General features: G+C 41.7%; 1 protein-coding gene across 1 annotated transcript in view; it reads right to left on the reverse strand.

Moving 5' to 3' along the window:
* CCN4 (cellular communication network factor 4) overlaps positions 1–13030 on the reverse strand; it is a 44789-nt gene that overhangs the window by 15186 nt on the left and 16573 nt on the right. Inside the window, exon 2 of the mRNA XM_007488362.3 lies at positions 2487–2766. Within this exon, the coding sequence (XP_007488424.2) occupies positions 2487–2766 (280 nt within the window). The remainder of the gene's footprint in view (positions 1–2486; positions 2767–13030) is intronic.

A 13030-nucleotide genomic window follows, 5' to 3' on the forward strand; every position in this document is an offset into this window, starting at 1 on the left:
ATATTTCTGGAACATCTAAAGTTTTTAAAAATCATCTTGTATCAATCTGGGAAAGTGGGTAATGCCAGCATTAATATCCTCAGTTTACAGGTGAGGAAAGTGAGGTTCACAGCTCTAAAGTGAGTTGCCATAGCCAGCTGGAGATAGATTGTGAACTCAAATACTGATGTTAAATCTCACACTTTTTCCACCTCACTCCATTTTCAGAGCAGTCAGTCTGGTGCTTGACAAAACTGTGAGCCTGGTGATGCTATATGGTCATAGATTCAAGATCAGTAGGGGCCATAGAAGCCACTGAGTCTAAACCTCTATCTAGCTTACTAGACGGTGAAACTAAGGCACAGGGGGTTAGGTAGCTAGCCCAAGCTCATAGAGATTGGTGGCAAAAATTTGAACCTGGGTCTTCCTGACAATGAATTTAGTGCTCTAACCACTACCACATTTTCTTCCTATCAATTTCCTTCTTTCTCTCTCTCAGCCTGCCTTTCTGATCCCTCAGCTCATTCTCCTTTTCAATGATTTCAGAGCCCAGAGCTCCCACCAAAAGAATGAATCACAAATGATGGACTTCTAGATATCAGTTAGGGAAGGATTTTCCCTTGGGGATGCTTGAAGGTCATCTCCTTCAAATCTCTTCGATTTGCCTATCAGTACTAGAAAAATGGGTCCTGCTAGAGGAATAATAGCAAGGTGGTGGGGATCGGGTAGAGAGGGGAAGGAGTAAGAGAAGACCATGGATTTGGGAGGAGTAGTCTATATAAAGGGGGGTTAGCCAAATAGGAATTCAGTGCTGGGGGGTGGGGAAGTAGGTGGTAGGGAAAGGGGAGAAATCAGAAGGGTGGATAGGAACAACTGAGAATTCCCATGGAAAATGGAAATTTTACATGCATACTTTAAATCTTGGGTTTACTTAGCCTTGAGGGGTAGAGGGCTGAGGCTGGAGAACTCCCAGAACTTTCTGCTGGAGAAGAATATCGCTCTAGCTATTAACCATATTGAGCAGTGAGGTGATGCCATAGCTGGAGTACTGGGCTAGGAGTCAAGGAAGACTCCTTCATGAGTTCAAATCTGGCTTCTGACACTTAACAGCTGTGTGACTCTGGGCAAGTCACTTAATTCCATTGGCCTCAGTTTCTTCCTCTATAAAATAATCTAGGCAAGAAAATGGCAAACCACTCCATTATCTTTGCCAAGAAAATCATCCAAATGGAGTCACAAAGAATCAGATAGACTAGACTATAACAATGGAGGCCTATGTTTTTGTTTAGTCATAATCTTTGGCTATCCTCTATTGTTATAGTCCAGCCTATCTCCTTCCTACCAAGGTAATTCTTCTGGGACTTCCACTCCCTCTTCCTCACTAGCATTGATAAGATAAGAAAATGGAAGAGGAGGGGCAGCTGGGTAGCTCAGTGGATTGAGAGCCAGGCCTAGAGATGGGAGGTCCTAGGTTCAAATCTGGCCTCAGCCACTTCCCAGCTGTGTGATCCTGGGCAAGTCACTTGACCCCCATTGCCTAGCCCTTACCACCACTCTTCTGCCTTGGAGCCAATACACAGTATTGACTCCAAGACTGAAGGTAAGAGTTTAAAAAAAAAAAGAAAATGGAAGAGGAGGAATTTGTGTAATGGGAGGAAGGCATTAAAGTGCCATGAGATTAGCTATGTGACCTTAGGGTAGTCACTACCCCTTTCTGGGGCCTCAGCTTCATCTTCTGTAAGAAGATTCCTTCACTAGAAAAGGTCTTTCCTCATCCTAAATTTCAAAGTACTTTGTATTCTTTTTTGAACTAGTATTATAGTAATTTTATCATAGGATCCATTTCCTCATCTAGGCTATAATAATTTCATTGAGGGCAGAAACTATCTTATTTATCTTCATGGGATAAACTTAGGGAATTGCTTTTCCCTTCCTATTATTTTCCATTACCCAATTCAGTAAGCAATTTGATTTTGTTTTGATTTTGAATTTGTTTTACCTCCTTTTTTAGCACTTTTCTTAAGTGCCTACTATGTGCTTCACAGTATGGTGAGGAATATATCATATGCATAGATAATTATAATAAAATATATTGGGGGGTCACAAGAGGGAGCAAGTACTAGGTGAAGTCTGAGATGAGAGGTTGCTGCTGATTGGATGGGGTGTAGAGGAGTCCTTCTGGAGGGTGGGGTGTGTGAAAAGCTCATGAGTAAGTCTTCAGCAGATACAGATGTAGACATTTAGTGGAGCAAGGGCAAGGCAGACATTCCTTATGCAGAGACCAGCATGTATAGAACAGAAAAGCGTGGGGTACTGGAGGGCCAGAATGATTCCATTGTGACAGGGGCTCAGAGTTCAGGAAGCAGAGGCTAGAAAGGTGAGATGGCACCAGACTGTGGCGGGCCTCAAATGCCAGCCAGGCATTTGAGCCATTGCTGTTGTGCCATGGTTAGGGTCTATGCACAAGGAAGCTAAGGCTGGCAGCTTACTGTAGGGATGTCACTTACGTGCACACACTCCTATTGCGTACCTCGGGCCGTCCCCACTGTAGTCACAGTACAAGCCCCGGTGAGGGTCACAAGTGGCCGCCTCTGTGCAATTGTCCCCAAGCTGCTGGGCACACACCTTGCAGCACTCACAGCCATCAGTGATCAGGCTGATGCCAGGAGGGCATCGGGGTGCGGTTGGGGGGCACTCACATGGCCACTTACAGAACTGAGGGCGTGATGAGGTGTCCTCCGCAGGGACTGAAGTTGGGGGCATGACAGTGGAATTTTGGATCAGGGCCTGGAGAGAAAGAAAAAAGGAGGGTAGGGAAAAGCTTTAGATTCCAACAGGATGCTAGTGATTATTTTAGTATAATCTTATTTTGCAGAAGAGAAAACTGAGGCCAAGTGAAGGGCATTGACTTGTCTAAGGTTAGATAGTAGAGTTAAGATTAAAATCCAGGTCTTCTGAATCCTAGTCCAGTGTTTTTTCTATCATTCCAGGATTATGGTGGTGGTAGTGGCACTGCCCAACTCTTTTAGGGCTATTTCTATTCTATTCACTTGCATCAAAATAATTTGATATACAATATCCCAATGTATTCCATTGTACCCCAGTTCATCTCATTGTATTCCATTGCACCCCAGTGCATTCCATTGTATTCCATTGCACCCCAGTGCATCTCATTATATTTCATTGCACCCCAGTGCATTCCATTGTATTCCATTGTACCCCAGTTCATCTCATTGTATTCCATTGCACCTCAGTGCATTCCATTGTATTCCATTGTACCTCAGTGCATTCCATTGTATTCCATTGTACCTCAGTGCATTCCATTGTGTTCCATTGCACCCCAGTGCATTCCATTGTATTCCATTGTACCTCAGTGCATTCCATTGTGTTCCATTGCACCCCAGTGCATCTCATTGTATTCCATTGCATTCCAGTGCATTCCATTTTACTCCACATCTCACTGTATTCCATTGGATCCCATTGGATTCCACAGCATCCCACTGCATCCCACTCTGTCACATCCCATTCCATTCTGTATTTATCAGGCACCTATAATATGCACAATGTTGTTCTGGATACCTGGGAACCAAAGAGGAGAATCTACCCTGTGTCTGCCCTTGTGGAGTTTATGGTCCAGTCAGTTAGTAGAGGGTGATAGATCTGTAAGATTTAAAATTAATATGCAATAACTCCAAGTATGTGAGAAGGAACATGGAATGCTGGGAGGGAGAGTCCTGGGGAGTAGATGCTAATTTCACAGATCTAAATGATTATAATAGGAATCATAATGTGATAATGCATAATTTGAGGAAGGAAAGATCATTTATAGATGGGGAGATCAGCGAAGGTCTTCATGGATTGTGTTCCACTGGAGCTGGACCTTGAAAGAAAGGGAGGATTTGAGCAAATAATGAGAGGGATAGGGAGTGGAAAGACCATGCTGGAGGAGGGAGACAGGATGAGCTAAGGTACAAAGGCAGGAAAGGACAAGCTTTGTGGTTGGCAAGGAGTCCAGTTTATTTGGAATGTAGATTGCGTAAAAGGGTGATAAGACTAGAAAGTAATATTCAAGCCAAATTATATATATATATATATATATATATATATATATATTCAAGCCTTTGAATACAAAATTTAGGAAAAGGTATGATTTGATTTTGTTATTATGTGGAGCTAGGTGAAGTCCCTAGTCAAGAGTAGGAGTCAGGGAGTTAAAATCTGGCCTTAGGCACTTACTAGCTATGTGTCCTTCAGTAAGTCATTAATCTTGTTTGCCTCAGTTTCCTTATCTGTAAAATGAACTGGACAAGGAAATGACAAATCATTCTGGTATCTTTGACAAGAGAACCCCCCAAAAGGGGTCATGAAGAGTCAGACACAACTGAAAACAACTGAACAAAGGACAAATTCTAGAACAAATAGGTGACACAGTGGTTAGAGTGCTAAGTCTGAAGTCAAGAAGACTCATCTTCCTGAGTTCAAATCTGGCTTCAGACACTTCCTATCTGTAAGGCAGGTCACTCCACCCTTTCTTTACTTTTGTCATCTGTAAAATGAGTTGGAGAAGAAAATGGCAAACCACTTGTACATTTTTGCCAAGAAAACTCCAAATGATGTCACAAAGAGTTAGACACAACTGAAACCTCTGAGAGGACCTGACTATCCAGCTATCCTATTCATTTTGTTTCCCAGAGGCCCAAAGAGGGGAGAATGACCTCCCTAAGGTCACCCAATTAATCAGTGATAAAGTCAGCTCTGGGAGCTCACCGCATTTCCCTTTCCATAAAGGTGAAGCTTTGTTGGAAAAATGGAGATTGCCTTTCCAGTCCTCCAGGGCCTGAGCAGACTCGTCTATACTATGTTCTTTGGAAAGCTGAGCTGGCTGAGGGAGCTCAGCTCATTTGACATACTAGGCCAGAGTTCACCTGGGAGGTATTACCTGTTTTTTTGTTTTTTATTTTCCTGCCTAAACACCATAAATCCATTTCTTCAGCCCCTGAATACATCCCCTCTGCCCCTTCCCTGAACTTTACCAGCTGCAGCAACAGCAGCAACATCCCTTAAAAATTTGTTACAGATCCTGAAGTATTAGCATGGAACTAACATTTTAAAGGAGTCCAGCATCCCTTTTATTTTATCCTTAAGGACCCGAGGACCCAAAAAAGTAAAGTAATTTATCTTTTGTCACAGGGCTGATTAATAGCAGAGCCATGACCCAAAGTGCTTAGCACAGAGCCTGGCACTTAGTATTTTGTGGTTGTCCAGGAGTTTCAGTCCAGCCCAATTCTTCGTGACCTCATGTGAAATTTTCTTGGCAAAGATAGTGTAATGGTTTGCCATTTCCTTCTTTAGCTCATTTTTCAGGTGAGAAAATGAAGGCAAACAAGGTAAAGTGACTTGCCCAGGGTCACTGCGGTAGGTTGTACTCAGGCCAGATTGGAACTCAATGAGATGAATCTTTGTGACTCCAGGTCAGGAGCTATATCCACTGTACCACCTAGTTTGGCTGGCACATAGTAGGCATTTAATAAATATTGATTGGATGGGGTTGAATAAGAGATAGAAGAACTAGGTTTTAAACATTTGCCCTCACATCACCTTACTCAGTGCTGGGCACATAAGTAAATGCTTATTGAATAGAATAATTATCATAATAGCTGGCATTTTTATAGAATTTGGTGGTGACAATCCTCATGCACCCAGACATGAGAAGCAATGGGGAACTGGCCAGAACCCCAGAATGGGAATCAGAAAGGTCTGGATTTAAATCCTGCCCCAGAAACCTATTATCAGGGTGATCTGGCAAGTCCCTTAACCTTTCTAAGCTTTGGCTTCCTATTTGTAAAATAATGAGGAGGAGGAGGACGAGGAACTGTTCTACTAATCTGAGAGAATTATTGCGAGGATCAAAGGAGATATCGCATGTATCGTACCAGTAATGGCAATAATGTATGGTGATCTGGGCAGCTGGGTGGCTTAGTGGATTGAAAGCCAAGCCTAGAGATGGGAGGTCCTGGGTTTGAATCTGATCTCAGACACTTTTGAGATGTGTCACCCTGGGAAAGAAACTCAACTCCATTTGCCTAGCCCTTACCACTCTTCTGCCTTAGAATCGACCCTTAGAATTGATTCTAAGACAGAAGGTAAGGGCTTAAAAAAATAAGGTAGGATGATCAACTGTGAATGACTTAGCTATTATCAGCAATGCAAGGACCCAAAGGACTCGGGACAAAAAAGGCTATCCACCGCCACAAAAAGAAACTGACCCAGGCAGAATGCAGATTGAAGTGGTCCATTTTCCACTTTATTTTCTCCATGAAATTTTTTCTAGTGTAAGAGAAATGTATCTTCTTTCATAATATGATGATCATGGAACTAGGTATTGTACAATGACACATGTATAACCTTTATCGGATTACCTGCCATTTTGGGGAAAGGAGAAGGGTTGGGAGGGAGAGAACCTGGAATCGTGAAAGTCAGAAAACAATTATTAAAAATTAAATTATTCATCTGAGAAAAAATTTAAAAGGAAATAATGACTGTAAAGAAGTATTCAAAGCCCTATACAAGCATTATTTCCTTTTAAAAGTTTAATATAAAATGATAATTATTTTCATTCCATCTGTCCCTCACATCTCCTTTGAAGGACATAATATAAATATTATTACAATTATTTTGCAAATGGAAAACCTGAATATCAGGTGACTTCCTAGCCATTTGCTCAAGGTCACATAGCCAGTGAATGCCAGAAGTGGCCCTAAAGCCCAAGACTCTTCCTTCCATCATACCATGTCAGACTGTGGCATGGGAAGCATCCCTGGAGCTTGGTTCATCCTCTCTCAGATTCTGGGCAGATTACAGGATTTCCAGCTAGAAATCCCCCAAATACTTTAGTCTCTCATTTCATAGATGGGAAATTGAGGTCCTGAGGAAGGAGGTGGCCCCATGCCAAAGAGAGAGTCGAAAAATCCTCAAGAGAAAGAGGGACTTTGCAACCTGCCCCCAAAAACTTCCCACAAGGCTCTAAGTGAACAAGACCTTCTCTGCTGGTGCCACCTAGTGGTGAGCGCTGCCATCTACTTGTGCCCCAGGACTCCTGCCCATCCTCAAGTAATACATGGAAGGGTCTCATACACTTGGATGGGAAGGAGCGAGACCCTTAGCTACTGTTTCAGGAGAGTTTTCCTTTTAGTCTGCTTAAATCCACTCATTTATTAGATTTCTGCTATGAGCAAGTTCTGGGCTGGGTGCTAGGGATATGGATATAAATATGATCTAAATAGGAAAAGTGCCAGAGACTTTGCCCTTGAAGAGTTCCTCATCCAATTAGAGGTAGCCTGGTATAAGCAGAATGAGCAATAGATCTGGAGATCAAGTCCTGAGTTCCAATCCTACTTCAGATATTTGTTAGTTGGGCAAAAATGGGCAAATCACTTCATCTACAAAATAGGGATAAGAGAATTTGGACAATCTACCTCATAGGGCAGTGATTTTGAGGAAAACACTTTACAAACTTGAATGTGTAACTATTAACTCTTTAAATTACACTGGGATACAGGATACATGCAACCATGAGCCTGATACAAGATGTACTGGGCAAAGGAGTGCGTTGGGGAATGAGTCCTGGATTTGCCATAAGTTGTTTATCAGTACTTTAAAGTTAAGGCTTCCCCTACCTTTTTTTTTTCCCTAGAGGGCAACAACCAAGATCAACACTTATTTTAAAGTTTGCTAAATACATTGCTTCATTTGGCATCCCCCCTTCTAGCCTTCTTCCTTTGCTCAGGCTGCTTGACTGCTCACAGGGCTTGGGTGAGTTAGGAGTCAACAGTTCCATTTCCTTTGATGAGATGGAGGACCAGTGGGCTTTCCCATCTTCTCTGCCTTCATAACCTGTGTTTCCTTGGCATTGTTATCTGGCTTACTTATGTAACCTAAGGACTCTGCAGTTTTGTCATTGATGAACTCTTTAGACTTTGGGCCTTTCCATCTACCTTGCAATTGATTAAAAAAAAGTACTGTCCCCCTGAATTACATTATGAATACTAAGAACAGGAATTGACTCAATTTCTCTATTCACATCCGCAATACTCAGTGTTTCACATACAGTAAGTGCTTAATAAATGCTTTTTAAAATTTATTTGTTCATTGTGTCCCCCATCTTCACAACACTGTGAGGTAGATACTCTTATTATCCTCAGTTTAGAGACAGCTGACATTCATTATAGTCCTGTAGGATGTTACAGATGGAAGGGAATTTCCTCTCTCATTTAGTAACATCCATGCTGGCAACCTTTGGCGATTCAGTTCCTAGTTCATCAACTTTACCCTAGTCTATTGGGTTCAAGGGTTCAAGTACTTGCAGGAATCTTAACATAAAGAATCCTAGGGGTCATATATTTTGAGCTGGCAGGGACCTTCTGGACATGGCCCAAAATTTTATAACGGAAGTCCCTAAAGTCTTGAGATGTTAAACTGACTTGTCCATGGTCACATAGGTAGTAAGAAGCACAGTTGAGATTTGAACACAAGAACTCTGACTACAAATCCCCTGCTCTTTCCTCTGAACCATGTATGAGATCACAAAAATCCTAGAGTGGAAAGAAGAAATAGTTAAGATAATTTCATCTAACTAATTCATTGATAGGTAGATGGCATTTTACTAGCTGAAATTAAAATTTGTTGTTTAATCATTTCAGTTGTGTCTACCTAGTGATATCAATGGGGTTTTGCAGATCACAGATTTTGGGTTAATGGAGTCATGAAGCAATCTACAGCTGTTCCTTCAGACAGAAACTCCACAGTCCTTCTCAGTGACTTCAGGGAATTGGAGGGGCCTGTTCTGGCTTGGAGCTTAGCAAGGGAAGGATGTCCTCTAGGTCTGTTCCCTCCTCTGAACAATATTTCCTGAGTATGCTTCCTGAAAAGGGGAGTTTGTATGGACATAGAATTCAAGGGAACCTCTGGTCACTTACCTTTAAGAGAATCTCCTCTATTGTTTTACTGACCTACAAGGCCTTGCTAACCCAGGGGAGGAATAAGAGGTGTAAGGAATGGGATGTGTGGGGACCTGAGGGAACACAAAACATCATCACAAACCCATTCAAATGGGTTTTGAATTTGTGCATCTTGTGTTGAAATACTAATAACTTCTTGGTAGAAAATAGCATTGGATTTGTAATAAGAAAACCTAATTTTAAATTCTGTCTTTGCCACTTGGGGGACCCTTTTAATCCTTCCTTCCTTCCTTCCTTCCTTCCTTCCTTCCTTCCTTCCTTCCTTCCTTCCTTCCTTCCTTCCTTCCTTCCTTCCTTCCTTCCTTCCTTCCTTCCTTCCTTCCTTCCTTCCTTCCTTCCTTCCTCTCTCTCTTTCTCTCTCTCTCTTTCTCTCTCTCTCTCTCTCTCTCTCTCTTTCTTTCTTTCTTTCTCTCTTTCTTTCTTTCTTTCTCTCTCTCTTTCTTTCTTTCTTTCTTTCTTTCTTTCTTTCTTTCTTTCTTTCTTTCTTTCTTTCTTTCTTTCTTTCTTTCTTTCTTTCTTTCTTTCTTTCTTTCTTTCTTTCTTTCTTTCTTTCTTTCTTTCTTTCTTTCTTTCTTTCTTTCTTTCTTTCTTTCTTTCTTTCTTTCTTTCTTTCTTTCTTTCTTTCTTTCTTTCTTTCTTTCTTTCTTTCTTTCTTTCTTTCTTTCTTTCTTTATTATTTCTGTCTCTGTCTTTCTTCTTTATTTTTATCTCTAATCTGGAGTGTCTGCTCTCTTGCTCAGGTCTTCTCTTCTTTCATTTGAATCTGGTGATGTGTCCCTGCCCCTCCCTCCTTGCTCAAGGTTCTTCCTCCTTCCTTTCCCCTTTGTTCTTCTATCTTCCCTCCCTCCCTCCCTCCCTCCCTTCCTCCCTCCTCCCCTTTCCCCTCTCCTCCCTCCCTAACCTTCTGCCTTAGTTATCAGTTCTAAGAGTAAGAGTGGCAAAGGTCAGGCAATCAGGGTTAAGTGACTTGTCCAGAGCTGCACATCAAGGACGTATCTGAGGCCAAATTTGAATACAGGTCCTCTGAACTCCAGGACTGATATTCTTATCCATTGAGCCACCTAGCTGCTCTATCAATGTTCTTTCCAAAATACTAGTTGCTTAAAGTTGACTGAGACTTTTTTTATACTGGTAAAATGAAGAATTTGAGACAGCAGTATGATGGGGGAAATGAATACACAAATAACACTGATACAAATACAAAGAAGAGTTCTGAGCAAAGAGATATGAAGAGATGGGATTGGTCACTTGCATCTGAGAAGAGAAAAATGACCCCTTTTACAAACTTCTAGTGTGGTCCAGCTCCCCCTCCATTTTCCTTAAAAACAAAGATACTAGTTAATTGCTCTGAGATCCTTCATTCACATTGAGGTGTCAACACCTGATAAAAGTTCAGAGTATGACATCCTTGCCTCCACTCCCCTCTGGGATATTGGCATTTAGATATCTCTCTCTCCCTACCCTTACCTCCTTCCTTCCTCTCCTTCTCTCTCCCTCCCTCTCTCCCTGATTCCTTTGTCTTTCTTTGTACCCCCAGTGCTTAGCACAGTGCTTGGCACATAATTGTTGTTCAGTCATTTTGGTCATGCCTTACTCTTCATGATCCCATTTGATGTTTTCTTGGCAGAGATACTGAAATGGTTTGCCATGTCCTTCCATAACTGGTACATAATAGATGCTCAATAAATATCTATTGACAGATGGACTTTTAGTAGACTAGAAGTTCAGTGTAAATCAGCCACCAAAAAAATGAATGCAATCATGGGTTGTATTGTAAATGGCTCAATGTCCAGGCAGAGGAGAGTTATGTGTCCTCCCTGGTCAGGAGAAATTTGGAGTATCATGTTCATTTCTAGAAGCTAAGTTTTACCATCATTATGGTAAATATCCATTGGAGGGCAATAAGGATGCTAAATTGATTAAAGATCATGCCATAAGAGGATTGGTTAAATTGGGGGGGGGATGGGGTAGCTAGGTGGCACCTAGGGCCAGTTAGGTGGATAGAACTGTTTAGATTTCTTAAATTTGTTTAGATTTATTCATGCTCCATGTAAATAAAAACTTCCTAATGATAGAGTGAGTCCTCCAAATGGAATAGTGGACCTTGGGACATAATGGGCTCTCCCTCATTTGAGGTGCTTCAGGAAAAGGGTGGGTGTCATGGAGGGGATACGGTTTTAGTTATGGGTTGGACTAGATGATCATTGAGGTCCATTGCAATCCTGACAGCCTGTGGATTTTGGTGACACGTTATTAGTGACACATCTTCTTTGCCAACTAGACAACCACCAGAGTGTAGGATTTGGAAGACCTTGTTCCTATCTGTGCCCCATGGTCATGGTTGAACAAAAGATAATCTTTTTTTGAACTTTCATAGGGTGGATCTGGCAGTATGCCTATTACAATGTATCAAGCAGAGAGAAAATGAACCTGAATAGAATAATAGAGTCCCGAGATTGGAGGTGACCTCTCCACCTAGTCCAACCTCTGCCTGAACAAACATCCCTTCTCCAATATTTCCAGTAAGGCTTTACTTAATCTCCAGGGGATGGGGAACTTACTACTTTTCAAGGCAGTCCATTCCATTTCTTTCTTTTTTTAAACCCTTACCTTCCATCTTGGAATTAATACTGTGCATTGATTTTAAGACAGAAGAGTGGTAAGGGCTAGGTAGCTGGGGTTAAGTGACTTGCCCAGGGCCACATAGCTAGGAAGTATCTGAGGTCAGATTTGAACCCAGAACCTCCCATCTCTGGTCCACTGAGCCACCCAGCTGCCCCCCTCTCCAGTCTATTCCATTTTTTAAATAGTTCTGAAAAAATTAGAAGTAGGAAAAATTAGAAGTTTTGCATCAAAATCTGATATTTTGCATTCCTGTGATTCCCCCATAACACTTTTATTGATTCCAAGATGGAAGGTAAGGGTTTTAATAAAAAAATTAAAACAAACAAACGAACAAAGAGTCAGAGACAACAAAATGACTGAACAACAATCTTCCCAAAGCGTGGTTACCCAACACTGTATAGCAGCTTGTTGGCGGTCTTACTAAAATGTCCAAACAGAACTTCAAATATTCCATACTTAGGGTCAGCTGAAGGTGAAGGCAGAGCAGCACTGTACCCTGTCCTCCTCTGCATGCTACATAGCCCTAAACAGAGCTTCAGATTACAGTTGTTTATTTTTGTGTTTTGTTTTTGTTGGAAAGGGGGTGGCTACAGTCTGCCATGCTATTGTTTTCACTTTTGGTGGTGGTGGGAGGGAGTGACTGTTGGACACACTGTTGACTCACACTGAACTTGCCGTCCACTCAAACAAGATAGTTTTTTTTTTTTAATTTCCCCCAAGAACTAACATTGATCTATGCTTCTCCCATCCTATATTTGCACAGTGGGTTTCCTTAACTCAAGTCTAGATCAGGTCAGTCTTTATCATGCTGTTCATCTGCTCATTATCTGTTCCTAGCATTATAGAATCATAGCATTTTTCAGAGAGGAAATGGGCATCAGAGGTCATCTGTTCCCACCTCTGACTCCCTTCAATGACAGCCCTGACAAATGGCCATTGAGTCTTTTCTTGAATCTCTCCAGGGATGAAGCACTCACTATCTCACGAGGCTTTCTATCTCTGTTGGATTTGTCTATTGAATTACATTCATCTAGTCACCGTCCACCAGATCCCCTGTAACACAGATCGTACACAGAGAAGGTACATAATATATGTTAAATTTAGGGGACTTTTATGCACTTCTGCCTGGTGCTTCCCAGTCATCTCTTGATACTATCTCCCTAGTTTGGCCTGACTATACACCCTGGGAAAAAGAGACTATAAGATCCATCTGTTCTCCAAATTGACCTGGGTTTGAGACTTGACTCTGCTATTCTGACTGTGGAGTCATGGGCAAGTCATTTACTTTCTGTTTGCCTCAGTTTCCTCATCTGGAAAATGGGGATAATAATGGCATCTACCTCCCAGGGTTGGTGTGAGAATCAAATGAGATAATAGTGTAAAGGGCAGTGTCTAGCACATAGCAATAA

Source organism: Monodelphis domestica, chromosome 3, assembly GCF_027887165.1.
Source record: "Monodelphis domestica isolate mMonDom1 chromosome 3, mMonDom1.pri, whole genome shotgun sequence".
Lineage (NCBI taxonomy): Eukaryota > Metazoa > Chordata > Mammalia > Didelphimorphia > Didelphidae > Monodelphis > Monodelphis domestica.